The following is a 21,056-nucleotide window of genomic DNA, read 5'->3' on the forward strand; positions in this document are numbered from 1 at the left end:
GTAAAGAAAAATCACTTTCTCCGTCTGGTATTTTCATCAAGAGGTGATGTCCCTCTAATAGTTTTGTGGACCTGTTTGTTGTGACTGTACCACAGAGGATTCACTTTCTCCAAACCGTGTCAAATAAATCTAACCCTGTATAATTACCTCCTGGCAGTGAGTTCCTCTGTTAACAGAAAGGCATAGTTAACAGAGTTCTATGTTGAGTGTTTTGTCTTCCTTTGCTTAAAGAAGTAGTTTGACATTTTGCGGAATATGCTTATTGGCTTTCTTACCGAGCGTTAGATGAGAAGATTGATACCGCTGTCATCCCTGTCTGTTTAATGGGAAAGTGCTCGCTTGTAGTGATGAACCCCTCAGAGAATTATCACGGCACTCTGCAGTTCCCTTCAGCTCTATGGTGTATAGCATTAACTCATTGTTGTGGCTTTTTGATCCACAACTTTGCTATTATAGTTACAATTATTATATATCAATTTAAATATTGATATATGTAATTATCAGTATGTATGTAACTAGCTAATGAATATAGATTTAAAAAATCTGATATTGCAGGTTTAAAAATAAAGCTACAATCAGGAGACAGTTAGCCTAACTTAGCATAAAGACTAAGTTACCTAAAGTAACACAAAACACCTACCAGCTCCTCTAGGCTTACAAACTATAGTTTTTTATATGGCATGTTTAATCTGTATTAAAACCAGTGTGTGTTTTTCCTGGTGGTTATATGCTGGACTCTTGGCACAGCGCTTATTTAGCACACTGAAACAACCGATCAATCTTCTTATCTAATTCTCTGCAAGGAAAAATCCGAGCCAAAATGCAAACTATTCCTTTAAATGTCTAAAGCAATTTTCATCTCTGCGCTAAGTGACTGTACAAGGGATGAAGTAGAACTCTCACAATCGGCCCACAAACTATTCCTCCAACAGTCATTTTGAAACTTCCCTTTAATGAACGGTTTTCTGTGATTTTCTGTCTTGTCTTGAATTGTTTACCTGCTCCTGAATTGTGCATTGCTTTGTAAACACACATTATCTTGCTGAGCTTGCAAGCTCATGAGACATTAAGCTGCCTTATTTTCCCTTTTTCTTTTTAAGACAGTCCTTTTCGCATAGATGCTGGAAAAATGGTGTGTGATGTACTCTTCAACACGCCTGACAGATCAGTCATTCCGCTTTCCTCTCCACCTTTGTGAGAAGTATTTAGCTGTCCATTCTGTGTTGTATGCTCAGCATTCACTGTCATCTTTCCCCTTTTCCACAGCACTCATTTTATTTTGCAGCAGAAGGGATATCGACTATACTGAGCAATGGTGACATTGTTATAGCCTCACTGAGGGCCTAATAATAAGAACATTAGTGCACCATCTATTGGAATTTGTTAACTGGCATGAGACATTTCAGGTCAACAAATTAAGCAACAAAATTATCTCACTTACAGATTTGTGGGTCAGATTGAAGTGTTTGACAGGCCGGCTCTGGCGCACATCCTGTGGTCCTAGTTTAACCATGCTTTCTCTAAATGATACACGACGCAGCAGTCTATGAGAGCAAGAGGTTGCAGGTTTGCAGGCCTGTGCCTATAAACAGTTTCAGAGTCCTGAGGCATGATGCCAAAGGCTTGCAGATTGTGTACGTTGCTGTGGATAAGAATATCTGCTAAAAGCCCGGTTTGTACCCAATTTAAATAATGTTTAGTCATGGAAAACACTTTTACCATTGATCTGCATCTTTTTGTGCTTATTTGCAATGATACAGAGTCACACAGCCCTGTGGCAATACAGCCTGCAGTAAACAGGCCGGTCAAGGTCTGAAACTAGAATTCTTTGTATTGCATTGTCCTCCAAAGGTTTTTCAGCGGTGCAAATTTAGATGAGAAATACCAAGTGAGAGAGAGAGTGGGAGATGAAGGCAAGGTGCAGAGAAAGATGAGGTTTATATCGATGGTCCGCTACTGAACGGCCTCTGTGGTCCCCCTCCTTCTCCCTGCCTCCTGGGATTGAGGACAAACATTCTCCTGGTGACATGAATCATGGATGAAGGTGTATGTGTGTGAAAGTGCCGCGTGCATGCACAGAGATACAGTATTTCAGGATATCCTGTTCCTTTAAATCTGCGTCTGTAAGTGTGATAGTGTGTGCTACCTGCATTCCAAATACCACACACACTCCCATGGATATCTCCTATATGGCTCTGTTGCCATGCTCTGCTCTCTTCCCACCAGCCCCCTTCCGTCTCTCCCTTTCTGCTTCATCAATCACTTAAGCTCTCCCACTGCTCACAGCAAAGCTGGACCTATTAGGCTTTCTAATTGAGCCAATTAGCAATTAAACACTCAGATGCACCCCGAAATTCTGGAGGTCCCTTCAGGCACACTGACGCCTGCCAGGGCCTTGGATTTTTACCAAGGATTCTGGCTCGTGTGGGCCTCTGCTGCCCTCTGCGCCTACCCGAACTTGAGGTGCGAGCCCCCCTCCCCTGGCCTTTTGAATGTGGGTCTATTAGATGTCCACTTCTCTGACAGACTCTAGGGTCAGTGAAGCAGCGCCTCTCGTCGTTTTTGCTCAAGGACTCTGAAGGGTCTCTGCTGACCAGAGAGAAGCTTTTCATTAACACCAAGACCTGTTTCCTCTCCATCTGAATTCTCACTTTTCATCTCTCATTTGTGTCTCGCTATCTCTGCTCCTTTTTCCCCCCACTCTCTCTTCAACTCTGCCTCTTTATCTCCAAGTCTCTTTTATGTGTTTTGGAGGATGAAAGTTAAATGGTAGATGTTGGTGTGTGTGTGTGTGTGTGTGTGTGTGTGTGTGTGTGTGTGTGTGTGGGTGTGTGGGTGTGTGGGTGGGTGGGTGGAGGGCTCGTCCCTGCGTGCAGTGCAAAGCAGGCCAGCCTCCAGACTCTCCATGGTTTAATTAGAGCGCACATCGTGCTGCCCGCTTCACCGTGAGAGGATACGCTCCCAGATGCACACATGGACGCGTGGGCAGAACAACAAAGTCCACACTGAGAGGAACAAAGGCAGATACCGAATATATTTAGGCTGAACGCACTGTACCAAAAGAAGACAATGAGCAATTGCAGACGCTATGGACTCGCCCGCAATTAGCGCTCTGTGGAAGAACACAAACCTGTTTTAACCACAGTTTTTTTCCCCATAAGCTGGAGTATATGCTCCCCTGAAAGAGCGTGATGTACATAAGGAACTTTATTATTACATGAATGAGCTTCCTTATTGCATGTCTCACATCAGTGTGAGTGAGACTACTCATCTGCTCATCAGCCTATATACTCTAATTATCTGCAGTCTTGCCTCAGGACACTCAACTCCCATACTTTCAAATTCAAATGGCTTCATTGGCAGTGGGAGAGGGGAAAAAAGACAACAAAAACACAGAGGCGCTTCAGTGGGTGCAGGCGATGCAATAATACGGTTAATGATGACTTTAAATGGGACAATTATGGCATGGTGATAAAGCAAGAGAGAGCGTGAAAGAGAGAAGGAGGTAATGGTGAATTTTAAAAATCAGATAAGACTGAAATAGAGTGTGTGTGTATGTGTGTGTGAACATAAAAGAGATTTCTCAGTTTTTCCTGTACTGTCTTCATTACTGCTATGGATGTGTGTCCCCTACCATTACATAACGCCACCCAACAATGTTATGACTGTATAATCTCCTCCATGCCTCATGCATTTCTGACTGGGTCTGTTACATGAGGATTTGCACATTTGCTCAGTAGATTACATGAATGAGTGTACAGTGTGTGTGCACCCATTCATGTGTGGGTCATTGAAGGCTTACTGCGTGTGCATGTGTGTGCCTTTGTGCTCTGCATGTAGCCCGGAAGTGTCCCGGGCTGTCATAAGCTGCTTACAGGCGCACATTACTGACCTTTGGCCTTACTGGGCAGTGAAAGGCTCACCCTAATCTCTGCCCTCTACTCTTGGTCTGCGTGTTCTATTGTACCGTACCCGAACCAGCAGTGAAACCTTAAAGAAATGAATAAGCAGAAATATAGAGGCGTCAGTAGCAGTGTTGTTAAGAGGAAGACTTGACGTAGTGGCGTGACTACATCAGCTGCACTACATTAGCTTGCCGCAGAGATGTAAGCATGTGAGGAGTAAGCTGGCAGGTTAAACACAGTTCACCAGGAGGGATTTGGTGCATGTCCACATACAGGTCAGACCAGGACAGCGCGAACAAGTCCAATTTAGGGTTTTCATCCATTAAAAATGAGGAGAGTCATGTAGAAATGTTTGCTCAACATGGAGTGCACATGAGAGTTCTGTAGATTAAGTTGCAAAAAACAGAGCAAGTAAAATGTCATTACATGGACTGCATTTTTTTTTCGTCTAAACGCTGGAGAACTGCATGTTTCTCGCTGTGATGTAATCAAGTGAAGCGAAACACGTTGATCACCACATGAAATCGCTTTATTTCCACTGTTTTCATTACAGGAAATGTTTTTTGCTTGGCAACAGTTGAAGGGAAAAAGTGTTGCACCGACAACATTAAATGGAATATATTTCTGTTTCAGATAAGCTATAATCTCTCTTATCTTTCTCTCTCCCTCACCCCCCTTTGCCTCCTTCTCTCTTTTTCTGCTTTTCTCTCCACGTATCGCTGTCCTTTAAATCTCTTCCTTCCTCCTCTGTCTCATTCTGCAGAATTCGGCAGCTGTTCAAATCAAATGATCTGGATTACAGAAGACCAATAGGGATGGAACGGAACAGAACCATGGCTGGGGAAGTGTTTCGGATCACCGTTGCTCAGAATCAACACTGACCTGGCAGCCACACCGAGGTCCGACCTCCTTCTCCGGCACCCCAAGGACCCTTCTTTACCCCAACAACTGCTTTGCCCTCCATCTCACCTTCACTCAGCACTCCTGTTGTGGATCAAACCTCCAAAAAAGCTACTAGTCTTTCAGGGTCTGCCTGCTTTTGTTGTTTTAATCCCCCTCTTATGCTTTACCTTCCAGACTGTTGGTTATAATCCACATTCTCTCATAAAAAGACAGAAGTATTCCAGAACAGACTAGAAGCAGGTGGCTGAACAGTATGAATCCAGTCATGTACCCCCTTCCACTTGCTCTAAGCAAACAAAGTCGGCGGGGTTTGTTGTCCAAGACACGCCCCCTTAGTCTCATGACAGACTGGTGCCTAATGGGTGTGCTAGGCCTTATCCTGCTCCTCAGCCTGGCCTCGAGCCAGAAGATAGACCCTTCCAAACACCCCATAGTCACCACCAACTATGGTAAGCTCAGAGGCATCAAGAAAGACTTGAACAATGAAATCCTGGGCCCTGTAGAGCAGTACCTGGGCGTCCCCTACGCCACTGCACCCATCGGCGACCGGAGGTTTCAGCCGCCCGAAGCCCCGGGATCCTGGCAGGAGATTCGAAACGCCACCCAGTTTGCCCCTGTGTGCCCTCAGAACGTCCACGGTGTGCTCCCGGAGATTATGCTACCTGTGTGGTTCACAGACAACCTGGACGTGGCGGCGGGTTACATCCAGAACCAGAGCGAGGACTGCCTCTACCTCAATATCTACGTGCCCACGGAGGATGGTGAGTGGACGGTATTATATGAAGGGTTGGTGGAGGCTGGGAAATTAGGGATTTAGTGGGTAACAGCGAGAATAGTGAATAGATAATTGACTGTTCGCTAAGCCTTGTCCCCTTAGTTACTGTTGCTATGCCAGCTTTCTTCCCATTTCTAACCAGCGACCGTCGATTTTGTTGGCTGAAATGACAACTGCCAACTGGCAGATTTTCCGTTACTTTAATGAGTTGGTTGGAAATGACTGACTGACTTTAATGTTTCCAGCTGACTTATTCCGACATATCCCAGGCACCAACTCAGCATCCTCACCAGTTGATGATAGTGTTTTAAGTATAGGTTAAAATGTAAGATCAGACTTACAGTATATCATTCTCACAAGGTTATATTCATTCTTTATGTTTCGCATTTTCAAATAGTATGTTTCACTTTAAAAGTTCACAAAGGAAAGGCTTTCATAATGAGGACTAACCAATGTGTTTAGTGAATGTAACACTATCTCAGATCCAGGTTCGGGTTGGCTGGAGTTGCTGTAGTGTAATCCAATAGAGAGCAGGACAGAGCCGCTAACGTTAGCCTACACACCGGTATAATAGCATCCATGCTTTATTCATGAACAGGTCTTTTTTTTTTTATGTAACCTGTAACCCCACAAAATAATAAAAAAAGCTGCTGCCTGCTGATGCTATCATCAGTTGTTGTGCTAGTTAGCCAATTGGAGCTTATTTTAGAGCAGACAAACCTTACACTTGTTCTTGTATTTTTGGTTTTGGAGAAATAAACCACATTTCACAATCTTTATATACAGAACATTGCTCTTAATACAACCCTGCGTGTGCCGCCGCCACATAGGGAAAACATCCAAAGCTTGAAAGGCCCGCCGTGCTTCGTTGTGGTTCATAAGCTATGACTGGACAATCGCTTTTCAGGGGAGGGGTTTAGCGAACGGTCAATTAGAACCAGTCATAAGGGAGAGGAGCCTAGGGAAGTTCAATTAACGTGGAAAAATGTCTGGTAAACTGTGAATGTTTTTATTCTTTTCTAGGTTCATGCACGACTTTAAACACCATAAATATTGCATATGCTTCTTGTGGATAGTGAATATTACTTTTAGGATGGGGTGTGTGTGTGTGAGGGGACTGATATAAAAAAAGAAACAATATGCAAGATATTCCATGGAGGGTCAAAGAATTTTTCAATTACCCTTCCCTGGTTTTACAGTACATCCCATTCAAGGTGTTATAAAGCCAGAGAACAAAGGCCAGGACTGGAGCAGTTTCCAGGTGCTTTATAAGAAAAGGATTAGTTGACATTTGACTTTTCTTCCTTTTTTTACCATCAAGAACCCTCTTCTCTCATCTCAGATCTTTCTGCAGACGTTTTTGTCTGCCAGGGCACTATTAGGTGTGTTAGCAATAAAAGAGAAATATTTCCATTTTGTCTGCATGTGCGATACGAAGAGTAGAGACTTCCATCACCTCTCTCTCTCCTTGCTTAAGGTATATTGTAAGACGTGTTTCACATGTGTCTTTTCATTTTTGTATCTCTAATATAAGCTGCACAAAGGCAGAACTCTTCACAGAGAAAAAGGCTGTAAGAATCACGTTGCCGGGTTTCACACAAATGTTTTTTAACACACACTTGGTTTGACCTCAAACAACAGGAGGTCTTCAGAAAGCAACTTTTAAGAGGACTCTAACTAACACAATCTGTGTATTGCAGATAAAACTTTTTTCCTATAAAAAATATAGGCACATACGCAAATGCAAGTTTAAACAGAGATTCAACAACAAAAGAACACCCCGTCATGTTCTTTGATATCAATATCAGCGTGTGTGCCTTTATGTTTTTATTCATGTCTGTCTCACTGTCTATTTGTGCACATTGGTGTATGTGTCAGTATAGTGATGAGGCACTGATTTCTACTCTGAACTTTTTCTTCACTCTAAACATTTCGGTCTCCCTTTCAGCACTTGACTGGAGTTTTTTTTTTTTTTTTTTTTTAGCCCTTCACAGCTCAACACCCTTCCTTCTGCCTCTCCACTCCAACACTCCAACACTGCAGCCTCAGCCCTCAACAGCCCGTCATTGCCACTTATAGCTCCTCGGGCACATATAGAACACTATACATCAGGTCTTGAGTCATTTCACACTGTCACATGGCTTGTTTTATTTTTTCCCTGTTTTCCGAGATATACGACTTGGTGGAAATGCAAGTGCCGTAACACAGAGAGATATACACACACTCCCCGCCCACTCGCTTACACACTGTTCCATTGGTGTAAGGTGCACTTCTTCTGGAAATGTCACACAGGTGTAAAACATCTTCCAATAATGACCTTCATTCATCAACATGAAAAATCAGCATTACAGCCAACATCGTCCGCATTATACTTCACTGCATCAGTCAGAGTGTGAGCAGATGTTTGATGACAAACAGTGCACATACTGTATAATTGGGATAAATGAGTAATATTCATTTATTGTTAAAAAAAAACCTTTATTGGCAACATATGAACATCATCAATATATAGTATATTTATGGTGATCAAGTCAGGCATGACATTGCTAGCCTCAGCACTTCTCCAACAGCCCCCAGGGTTGTCTTTCTCTTTGCTCCTGCTTTCCTCTGCTTCTCCTCCTGCATTGATTTTAAGTCACTTTTTACATGTGCTGCTGGGGAGGGAGGGGATGAGAAGAGACGAGAGGAAGCAAGAAAAGCAGACGGTAGAATGCAAGAAAAGGAAGGAAGAGGAGAAGGCTTTTGGGCAAGTAGATCAAAAATCAGCCCCAACTTGCTGTCCGTGGGGACTGTCAGCTCAACTCATTGTCACAAAACACAGCGCAAGTTGAATACGCTCACATGGTAACACACGTACACACTCATCCTCTCCCATCTTCTCTTGCCTTGTCGTTGATTCCACTTCTTTTCTTCTAACATGAATGCTACATCTCCCGGAGTCTCCCGAGGCCTCTTACTTGTATGCTTTTTTTAGGGCACCCTTAAGACAGAATCCTTAAAAACCTCCTCTAATTTTAAGTGGATTAAGCCTCCAGAATTACTTCTTAATGCTGCCATCAGTGAAAATGGAGGAAAGTGGGACACTGACATGGATGTGTGTGTTTGTTCATAGATAAACAAATACGCGAACAGTTGGTGGTTACTCATGGCTTCTTAATTAATACTTAAGTACTTAGTAAATTGCAAAGCTAGCCATGTGTTGTCTTTTTTTCCATTAGTTCCTTGGCACTCAAGAATAAATATGTTTCTGAATTTGTAATACTGTATGAACAAACCACAAAAGGGGACCAAACTAATCACCTTAGAGTAATGATACAAAATTACATTTGTTACTATGCGATTAACAGAAGCTTAATCTAATATGCAAATGAGGATTTTAGTGCTTTTAGATTTTATTACTTTCAGTATATGAATATTTTAGAGCCTTGAATATTTCTTGATTCTTTCTTCATCAATCTTAAGTTTAACATTGTTCTCAACACACTTACTGATTCATTATTTATACATTGTTATAAAAAAAAGACAGATTGTAAAAATAAATACAAATACATAATATACATTACTCTTTCACCTAACAAGTTCTATAAATATTAAGTAGTTCTGTTATGTTACTACATGAATTCAAAAAGGATGGTCCTGGTTTTTATTAGTAACTCTATAAGAATGAATTGATGGTCATTGGAATACCATTAATGTAAAGTGTTTGCTATATACCCAGCTTGTTTCGTGGTTCCTTTGGTAGTGTAAGTATATCAGGCCCTAGGACCCAGGGGAACTGGTTTTGCCCTCCGGCAGGTTGCTCCATCACCAAATTCAGGGAGGGAGGGGCTCCATCGGTTCCCCTGGAGATGACATCCCATAAATCATAGCGAGAGGTTTTCATCTGGCTCCTGCAGAGTCACGGTGGATCGATGGACGAGGGGAAGGGAGGGAAGGACCGGCTGCTGCTGCTGCTGCTGCTGCTGCCTCAGGCCCGCAGACAAACCGCATGCTTCTCTCAGCAGTCAGCAGCCGTTAACACAGAGCAAGACTTCATGGTTAATATGTCGGAGTAGATGGACTCAGCAGCCCCAGAATGGAAACTCACTGTGAATGTTTGCCAACATATAGGATCTCATATCGCTGTGCTTTGTGCAGTTAGTCAGAGGGAATAGAAGTGATGGAGAAACCATTGCTTTGATGTTAGCAGATGTTTTTTACACCGGCTGCATAGTAGGCCTACCTACACCAGCCATTCAGCGTCTTCACCGGCTATGTAGTATCTTCACCGGCGGTATAGTGTCTTTACTGGCTGTGTAGCATCTTCACCAGCTATGTAGTGTCTTCTACTTTATCGGCTGTGCAGCATCTACACCAACCATGTAGTGTCTTCACCAGCTGTCTAGCATCTACACCAGCCTCATAGCGTCTTAACCGGCTGTGTAGCGCCTTTACCAACTATGTGGGGCCGTTACTGGGTGTGTTGTATCTTATGGAACCAGTCATGCTTTACCTAAAGCTTCAGCTCTTTACGTTTAAAATCTTTTCATTGTATTAGTATTGTGGACAGTAGACAGTGACATTATTAAGAATGTCTGGATGGACTGGTCTCTGATTCTTCTGCTTCTATCAACTCCTATCCAATCGCACATCCATACACCCCCCACACACACATTCCCACATTACTTGTGCTTCCGCTCTTTACGCTCACAGCTGTGACCCCCACTTGTGCGTGTAAATACTTGTTTTAACACCCCCTCGGCCAGTGATTTTACTTCTTTATCAGGTCAGTAGACTGATATCATTAATATCAGTGTGTTTGTGCCTTTATGTGTATATTTATTTATGTATCTCTTACATGATGATGCACTGATTTCCAGCCTTTTTTCTCTCTGACACATTTTGGTCTGCTTTTCAGCACTTCCATCACTTGACTTGACTTTTTTTCCCCCTCACAGCTCAACACACTTCCTTCTGCCTCTCCACTCCAACACTCCAACACTGCAGCCTCAGCCCTCAATAGTCATTGCCACAGGCACTTTACTACTTTATCAGTTCCCCCTATTTTTCCATTGTTGAAAGTATTATCTTTTCAATATTTTGTAATGGTTATTTTCCAACATAGGGAAGCAAACTTGAAATGCACCATTTTCTAAAAGGAATTACAGTTTTTGTTTTGGGCTGTAATTTGTTTTTCTTCCTTCAAACCACTTCCCCCCATGTGTGTCATACTTTCTGATTCGCTTAGGGCTGTTGCCCTTCAGTTACCCTTTAACCAACCAATATACAGTATAAATATGCATGTCCCACAACCCAAGACAAGCTTTCAGATGACATTTTTCCGTAGGTCAACCTCACAAGAAACAGCCATTACAAAGAATTAGGCTTCTCTGTGGCAGCTGAATGTGAGACCAAAATGCAGCCGATGTGGATACAGGAGTCAGGAGACTGACATGAGTTTAATGCAGACATCCTGCTTGTGACTGGTGTAAACCGCAAATATGATTAATTATTCCTAAATTAAGGAGGAATTCTACAAAACAAACAGACAAGCATGGATCTTGAACAGACAGAGAGACTTGGAAGAACTTTATTGGCGGTAGGCTGGGGTTTAACCCTGATGAGCTATTACAAAGTGCCTTTTAAGCTGCTAGTTCTGTTCAATTAGTTGTGCTGGAGGAGGGTATACATTGGGTTTGCCAGATATTCCTCCGGGATTTGAACCGCTAACCTCAGCGTTGTCAGCACCGTGCTTCTTGGGATGAGCTTCGGGGTGCGAGCTGAGGGCCTCATAAATTATTCCATCCGATACTTCATCTATCTCTATGCATCAAACTCAAACTCCCACATCTCCCCTTTCTGCAATATTTCAATTTTCTGAGGAGATTCATCAAGAAGAGTTCAATACTAACACAATAATGCACACGGTGGCCGAAGGCTGTGGTGCAACATCGGCATAGCCAAAGGGCTAGAGAAGAATAAATAAATAAAAGAGATAAAAACAAACGAAATGAATAATGGACGGAGACAGAGGTGCCAGCACATAGCAGTGGAAATATGATATATATTCCTTCTGATGCCAGAAAAAAACCTTGATTATTTTGCTCTAACTCTTTCTTTATGTTGCCGCCTTCTCCTGCCAACCCGAGTTGATACCCTAAAGAACGCAAATATGGGGAAAATATATCACCATCTTTCTGCAGGCAGAATACACTTCCTCCTTCCCAAGGGAAACCTTTATCACGTACCCAAAAGTTTTCTTTGATGTGAGCATGCTCGCCAGGACTGAAGGAGACAAAACAGAGCCTCTAATAAAAAGACAAGGACAGAGTAAGACGTATAGTCAAATTTGAAGTCAGGCATCTCTAGGTACTTGTAATTTTATTGACCATGGAGGTCAGAACAGAGGGCTTCACCCAGCCTGTGGTCCGACCCCTCAGAAACCAAACCTGACCTAAGTCCATCTTTGCTTTTGCACCGCCTCTCATGTTTCACCTCCTCCCTTTCTCATCTGTTCACTCTGCCCCTCTCTCTCTGTCCTGAGGCACTGTGGAGCAGACGGCAACTGGCCTGCTCAGTCTAAGGCTTTGTCTTTCTTTGGGAGGTGGTGAGGGTAAAGAGAGAATCAAATCAACCAGGGCCGGTCACTTGCTTTGAACTTTTCCATTCATCTAGGATAGTCCAACACATACCCTGAGAAGACCACCGACAGCCACAGTACACAGGGCGTCTGTTAGTTATTGAAAACTCTGACAAGAAATAAAATAAAGGAAAGTTTGGGGAATGGGAATTTGATCCTGATTCCTTTAGGTATAGAACTGGATTCTCAATCACAGTACAAATTACTTGAATTATATGTAACGAGAATGGAACTAAATGTAGTGTTGTGTTTTTAACACTACTCCTTACCTCAGAATTGCCTACATCTTAGATTGATGAAATATAGAGACCGACAAAAGCCCATATAGAAATATTCCACCTCTCAAAGGTTCAGTGTGTAGGATTTAGTGGCATCTAGTGGTGTAGCTACAGATTGCAATTCACTCGCTTCATCCTCCCTTTCCAACCACGAGGGAGAAACTATGGTGGCCCCAAACGCGTGAAAAATGCGAACAACCCTATCTAGAGCCAGGTTTTGGTTTGTCTGTTCTGGACTACTGCAGAAACATGCTGGTTCAACATGGCGACCTCCACAGAAGGCAACCCAAGGCGTCTGTAGATGAAAATGGCTCATTCTAAGGTAACAAAAACATATTCATTCTTATTTTCAGGTGACTATAAACTAATGAAAGCATACCTATGACTATTTCTGTATATTGCATTTCTACCAATAGATCCTTTTAAATGTTACACACTGAACCTGTGAATTAACATATTTGTTTGGAGTAATTCAAAAAATGTTAACTGCCTAGCAACCACTACTGCAGCTTTTATGTTGACTGAAATGTCATGATATTGAATTCGAATTGGATACATCACTCACTAATAATTGGTTAGGACAAAACAAAGTAAACCACTCTCCCAATGAAAATGGGCCAACATGAACATGATATGAGACTGAAAGAATGAAGTGAAACAAATGCAGTCTGATTATTGGGCTACCTTAGGATATGCTTTATTAAACCTGGTTGGACTTCCTGAGATATTTTTTCTTGTAACCTCCATTTATACCTTGAGAGCTTTCATAACTGTTTACCCTTGGTTTTAGCACCTGTAATTGTTTTTTTGCCTGGGCTTAAATCCATTTCCAGGTAGCATTAAAAGGTCTTAAAAAGCATTCAATTTAGGTCTCAGTAACCTGTAGATGGCTATCTAAGCCAGTGTGTGGAGCTTTTGTGTGTGTGCAGATGGCACTAAATGCACTTTACTTTGTGTGGTGTGTAAGTTGTCACACAGGATGTGTAAATATGAGTTTAAGGTAGTAGTGCTGTTAACAGTCTATTTAGAGCATTTAATAATGTTTGCAGAAGATGTCAAAAATAAGCAAACAAAATAGATCTATAAATCCATATTGGAGAAGGTTCTGTTGAACAGTAATGTATGACATGTGACTGACTTGATGTTAAACCAGCCTAATCAGATTACATACACCCCTGGGAACTGATGGAGCATACCGGATGAGTGGCAAAAACATCTTCAAGCCTAAAACAGCAAAGACATTTGCCTTTGTTGTAGTACCTCTAAATATACTCTTAGGTATTATATACACAAAGACAAAAAGATTGTGGAGTTTTACTTAAAGACAGAAAGCCTTGAACATGTCAGTAAAGGTGCTAATACGTTTCCCCGGGGAAGACAAAACCCTATCTCTGTTTAACATTCGCATAAAGCTGGTCAGTTACATCAGTCCTTTCAATACAGACCTACAATATCCAATATGAGACATGAGCTGAGAGGAGGAGAGGAGCAGCTTTTTAAATTGCTGACTGCTAAGCTTGTGTAGCCTGTGGGTTTGATGGACTGTTGAAATGTAAGAAAGGTTATTAGAAATGTGTCCAGAACTACTGAGGCTGACGTGTCTTACAAGACAAATCATAACTGCAGATAAAGAGAGGAGTTGAGGAGAAACTATATCAGATGTGAGAACGGGAGCGAGTGTGTGTCTGCGGGTGTGAAAGAGTCTGTCAAGCGTAGATCATCTTAATATGATAATATTATTTTAAAATCTTGCAGGGTGTTTGGACAGATTATCTGTGAATTTCTTTCTTATTGGATGCAGTCCAGTTTATTAGTTATAGTTTTGATAAAGTTTTGAAACGTAAAGACTGTACAGAGATTTCACTTCATTAAAGTCATTTGAGGCAGTCTGAAATTCAGCAGAGATGAATTTGTGAGTGTAGTGCACCGCTGCCAGATTTTTGCCCACTCCTTGAAACTTGACAGCACGGCTGCTGATTTCTTGATCACAGAGAGAAGTATTGAGTATCTTCACACTGGATCAAACTTTATTTGACTAAAACATTTTGAAAACATATCAAAAGGCAAGGTATGTTACAGCATGTAGTCACAAAATGTATTGCATCCTGTTGACGTCATGGCATAATTTTTCTGATCCTAAACAAAGGGGGTTAAATCACTGTTCAACCTTAACAGTGAAAGAGAATTTTAATTTTTGGCAGATTTTTGGTTTAGAGGCATACTTGATGCTTTTTCGGGCTTGGGTGTGGATTGGACTTGGTTTAGGAATAATCTTGGATTTGACCGTGTTTCCGCATTAATGTGAAGTGTAACTGTTAAAATAATCCCAGCAGATATTGACAAATTGGATACATTATTTGCATATTTCTCTGTACTTATTGTGGATGCCAGCAAATGCAGCGGTTTCATAATGCAATCACATGACTGAAACAGTCAGAGTACAGACTACACTGCCAGATTATGATATCGATCAAGTTTTGAATTCTCAGTTAGCCTCTGAAGGAGGCTGAGAAGCAATAGTATAGTTAGTGAGAGGATGAGAACCAGGGTGGGAGGGAGGCAGGGGGGTTTGGGGAGTGCAGAATTTAGATCGAAGACACAAGAAAGGGGGGAAGTGGGGCGGAGGGGTTGTCTTGGCAACCAGCCACCACTTCCTGTATCTTCCTGTCAGGGCGCGCATCAAAGGCCGCGTGCATTTTGCCTTTCCACTAGACTCTGAATGAAGGAATTAGCAAGGGCTCAGTTCCAGCTATTTATAGCCTGTAAGCCAGAGAGATGGAGAGAAAGAGAGGGAATGAGGGGGGGAGTGTGTGTGTGTGTGTGTGTGTGGATGCGGATGCATACTTGGGTTGGTTTTAGTATTCAGTGGGTGTGTGTACATATATGCGTACATATATGCATATATGTCACATGATCGTAATAATCTCTGCGGTGTGTTTTTACACGTTTTGTCGCATTCATGTGGGTCATCAGTTTGATCGACTCTCCTGTCCTCCCCCTATCTTTCTCTCTGTCGCTCTCTCTCAGCTCACATTATCTCTCTTCTTTGTACATTGCCACCCTTTTCATCCAACCTCTCTTCCCTTTACAGTCACACCATTTTGCCTCTCTGCCCTTCTCCCTCGCCTCTTCCTTTTCACTTGAGCGTACCCTCCACCACAGCTTCCCAGTCATCACCATATGCTTTGGATGAGCAATGGAGGCAGAAATAGGATTTAGCTGTAGACAGTCCATTTAAATGATCGTTTTAGCCTCCGGAGAGTGAATTGACTTTACAACAGTACTTAAATAATAAGCTTTCAGGCTTTGACTATCCATGTTCTTTTGGCTTGATTTCTGTAGCAGCGCTCCAGCACAATCTGTGATATCATCTAATTTAACTCGGGGATTGATGAAGTACATCTAATGGGATTTGAATAAGTCTTATGTCCCCCGTCCTATCAATTAAACATTCCATTATAAATAAGCTTGCACCCACAGGTGGGGCAGCAGTTCAGAGTCATGCTAAGAAACATGGGCGTCTTCTGGCCTAGGTTTCTAACACAAAATGCTTCTTGAGCTGTATCCTTCAGTTTCTTTCAGTTTCTCTTTAAATGTGTCAAGAACCTGCATTGCAAAAGGCATTGACTCAAACTTTTATAGTTGAAATCTGCAGTGTTTTATTTTAAAGCTGCTCTAATCTATATTTTAATATTCACAAATATAGGAGAAAAAATGAATAAAAAAACCTACGTGCATAGTTAACATACTCGTACTATTATCGAAATCACAATATGGCCAAGTGCAATATGCAAATCACAGAAGCTTTAATTTGTTTGATAAAGATAAAATGTGTAACAAAACAGCATTAAAATGAAGTACTTCTGAAAAGGCCTACACATCTACAGACCCCAAACATTTTTATTTCATGATTTTAATATTTTTTTCAGTGAAAAATAAATTTGTGATGCAAACATGATCCTTCCCAGAATAATATCATATTGCGATTGCAATATCTGTCAAAATGATTGCAATATGATGTTTTTACCATATCATGCATCCCTGCTAAAGAGACAGATATTTACCACAGTTGGGGGAAAATACACAAAAAACTAAAACTAAAACAGGTGTCCAGAAACATGACCCCAAATATATATGCTAATGTAATGTAAGGAAATAACCTCATATCTTGGCAACTTTTAACTTCATACAAACAATAAGCTGAAAGATACTACGTTAACACGATTTACAGTGCATCATAAAATACTAAGTACGGAAGACAGTAGTTTTCCTTCTATAAGAAAGAAAGAAAGTTGGACAAAAGTCTAGCCATTTATAAGATCTGTCATACAGCAACTGAGTACAGCGGTAGCACGACAAATCTTAACACTGACCTGCTCAGATCAGGTCAGATTGCATCATATCGCATCAAATCGAATTTCAACAAATTGTTCCGTATTAAAATGCATCATACCTGAATTGTATCTATGTATCTAGATATGTATCGGATTGTCTTAGATGGGAAAGATGCACACCCCTAAGAGTTATTCAATTTGTATTTGCCTCATAAAATATCTCTTCATAACTGTGTTCTCCTGATAGCTGGATCTTTACTTGCATGTTGGAGGTTTCAGTGTGATGTTTATTGTGAAAAAGTTATTCCTAACTCTCCCTTGTTGCTAAGAAGTATTTCTACTGGTTATATTGGCTTTGTTAGTGTATTTGTTGTGCTGTAGTGGTGCTTTTTCAGCACAGCCTCAGCTAGCTTTAGCACTGTACTTCAACAATCAGGATAAACGGGATTCATATAATGTATAGGAGCAACGGACAGTCATAAATTGTCCTCAGCTCTCAGTGTATTTGCCTTTTATAATTAATCCTCCAGTTTATTGATACAGTTCACATTCTGAACTGCTGAGTTGGCCATTTCAGGCCAGCGTGCTCAGCTATCCTGTTTCCATGTTGTGCTGTGAAGAAGAGATAAGCTTGTGTATAGAAACAGGGTAAGTGCAGTGTTGCAAGAATGTATTGAATTATGGTATCGAACTGAGTCCAATTGATATTAGACATTCTTATTGTATTCTTAAATAGGAGAAAAAAGTCTCCTTTATGCTGAATATATACGTTTTCACTTTAAAAGAAGAACCACTTGGATGAAGAAGAGAATCAAGTAATACTCTGAGTTTATAAGGTATTACAGCACAGACTGGACCTTTTTAACAGGATCATATCTACCTCCGTTCCCTCTGTCCATGGAAATTAGAAACAGATCGGGAAGTGTACTTGTTATTAAAATAACCTTGAGAAAAGAAGATATAGGAAGATCAAAGAGCCCAGCGACCTGTGAGGCGCGCAGCAGAAAGAAGACTTCAGCTGTCTGGGCATTAATAATGGCTCTGGTTTGCCCCAAGGCTAAGTTACTGAGGATGCACATGTTTGGTAACACACAAACACTCAGTCAAACAGTTGTTGGTACATATACACACTTAGTCACACACAAACGTTTTGGCAGTAGGACACACGCACATACACATGCACTGCTCATTCTGCATTAGGTATTTTGCCTTTTCTCATTCTTTATCTACCTCCCATCTCTCTCTCTCTCTCTCTCTCTCCCTCTCTCACTCTCTCATTCACTCACTCACTCACTCACACACACACACACACACACACACACACACACACACACACACACTCTCTCTCTCTCTCTCTCTCTCTCTCTCTCTCTCTCTCACTCTCTCACACACACACTCTCTCTCTCTCTCTCTCTCTCTCTCTCTCTCTCTCACACACGCTCTCTCACACACACACACACACTCTCTCTCTCTCTCTCTCTCTCTTCTCTCTTTCTATTTCTGTCTCTCTCTCACACACAAACTCACACTCCATCTCTTTCAGTACAGCTCAAAGGGCCATCTCTTCAGGGCTTCTGAAGCTGAGGTGGCCAGTGGCAGTGAATGCAAATTACCCCCCCCCCAACACACACACACACACACACACACACACACAAGGCCCCCTCTGCCAGGTCCCACTGCTCACAGTGCCTCCCAAAGCCCTGAATGGTAAAGGCAGAGAGAGTGAAAGAGAAAAGGGAGAGATTAAAAGAACGAAGGGATGAAGGAATAGACAGAGAGAGCAGGAGGTTATCCAGAGGTAAGGCCTCCTCCTCCGGTCAAACAAGCCTGCTGGTGTGTTCACGTAGGAGGAAAGCCAATGCATTGCTGCGACGCAATTCATCAGTTAGCGAGAGTAGCTGCTGACGTCGAGTATTAATGACTATAAATTCAGTTTAATCCATAGAGTTGTGATTTCATCCTCTGTGCAGCTCCAACACCTGGGACTGAAACACACACTTGATTTAGCACACCGACGTATAATACATATGCTTATATACACAGATGTCATATGTGGAGTGCTGTATGCAGGCTGAATCACCTCTTTCATTTCAGGAATCATGTGACGGTCTTAAAACAATGAGCAAAGGCAGATACTGATTCACATTTGTCTTCTGTGAAAGCTTCTCATGAGGCCAAGTACATAACAAAGGCTATCAAACAGTGTACTGTATATAATGCACAGGAAATGTCGTCAATCTTTTTTGATTGATTGATTGATTGTTGGGTGTTTATTTTTGGTTAAAATATATAAAATAAAAACTGGAAACAAAAATATACCCAGGTGCTTACAGAATGCACCCAGCCACATAACAATGAATCAATGTCAAAGAGAGATTGTAGCAAAGAGAAAGTAATTTTAGTTTATTACGCCCACACTTCTCAGCAATACAAAAATATATGAACAAGCTGCACATTCCAGACAATAAGGAAATGTTATGCACACAGTTCATCATATTAATATCATAAGTCATCCAGATAACAAACTAAACAGATTTTTCAAGTACACAAAGCATGTTGAGACCCCAAATCATGCGTTTGTATTCAGCTATTACATTGGATTAAGATCACCCGTCAGATTGCTCCATGGATTCACTGCTTAAATTACTGACATGCCTTTGTCTTTTTTGAATTTATCCTCAAATTATTCTGCCGTGCACAATCAGACGTAGTGTACAGTCTGTAACCATGACCATCACACATTGTGCAGTCAGTCGTTCATTAGGCCTAAAAAAAACAACAAGAAAAACGACATGCACTGCACGCTGCTAGCCCCCATTTCAGCACCATGGACAGTGTCACACACGTATTCACTGTATATAGGAACTATATATAGAAACTACTTGACTGATTCCTTTCGTCAAGCATACAACTTACCTACTACTTAGCTCTCAGTTGGTGGCCATCAATTGCACGCCACTTCATTCATGACACACTGTGGAGTCCACGCTGTAAGGAAAAGGAAGAGATAAATCACAGGCTTTGTAAGATGATTAGAAAGTAGGAAAAACACATCTTCAAATTACACTGTTTCATACTTTCCTTTCATTCTTGCTGTGTCCTTTTGAATTACAGGATAATTTGACCTCTTCAGGACTCAGATACAGCACTTTTTGGCTGAACTTGTCGCAACTGGTAAACTCCCAGTGTATGTTTATTAGTTTTAAGCGTTGCAAAAGATAAAAAGGTCTAAATCCAAAAGGTCATTACAACCTAGCAAACAAATTAAAGTTTCCAGTAAAGAAGTTCAGTCAGTACTCTCTAGTCTAATAGACAAAAATGAGCCATATTTTGAGTGCACTTCAACACAAACTCAAGGATATGAGTCTATTAAACATTTTATTCTTAATCAAGGATGTTTTTATTGAGCCATCCAATCAAAAGTCCACACGGCCGGTCCTAACTTGATTGTACAGTAACAGCTCCACGTCTCAAGTTGACACAACAGATTACACTGTTGGTGTTTTGGTATGATGTAGCTCGCAGGAGATCGGGTGGCTCGAGAGAGAGATGGCAATTGAACTGTCCAAAAGCATTAAAATAACATGTATTCTGTTATATCACTGTTGTCAGCTCCGCCTTATTTCCCAGGAGTCTCTTTTATTTTTTAGCGTTGAAGTTTAAGAGGATTTCGATCCAATTTTAGAAGACTTTAGTGCGACAAATTAGTATAAATGGAAAATCTCTCATGATCAACTCAATGTTAGCAGGCATATTTAAGATCATACTCCATCCTTCCTTTAATGGAATATGCAGCAATGGGTCCCGAGTAAAAGAAAAAAAAATAAATAAATAAATATATATATATATATATATATATATATATATATATATATATGTGCATGTGTTTGCATCTTGGTGTCCCTCCTGGGCCTTTGACCTAAATTACTCCCGTCCTCCATCTTGGCACTCCTGCAGTATTGCACTCTGTCAGCATTAGGAGCTCTGCCTCATCCGCTCACTGGTTAGTAATGTCCCAGCGCTGCTGCCCGCGGTGGAATAAGCTCTTACAAGGCCGGCCAGAGAGAAGGAGATGGATTTAGATGAGGGCCGAGAGGAAGCATGGCAGAGGGGTCAGTCCTAAACAAGCTTTGTGCTTCACTTCTTTGTGTCCACGGTCCCAGTCCACTCCTCCAAAACACATTCAGGTTCTTTTACAGAGACAGACTGATACGGCTGTTTCCCCTGACCTTGCCCGTTCCT

General features: G+C 41.5%; 1 protein-coding gene across 1 annotated transcript in view; it reads left to right on the forward strand.

Moving 5' to 3' along the window:
• Positions 1-21,056, forward strand: part of nlgn2a (neuroligin 2a) — a 178,422-nt gene that overhangs the window by 60,768 nt on the left and 96,598 nt on the right. The window contains 1 exon segment of the mRNA XM_051428715.1: positions 4,669-5,569. Within this exon segment, the coding sequence (XP_051284675.1) occupies positions 5,062-5,569 (508 nt within the window). The 5' untranslated portion in view covers positions 4,669-5,061.

This window comes from Dicentrarchus labrax, unplaced genomic scaffold (genome assembly GCF_905237075.1).
Source record: "Dicentrarchus labrax unplaced genomic scaffold, dlabrax2021, whole genome shotgun sequence".
Lineage (NCBI taxonomy): Eukaryota > Metazoa > Chordata > Actinopteri > Moronidae > Dicentrarchus > Dicentrarchus labrax.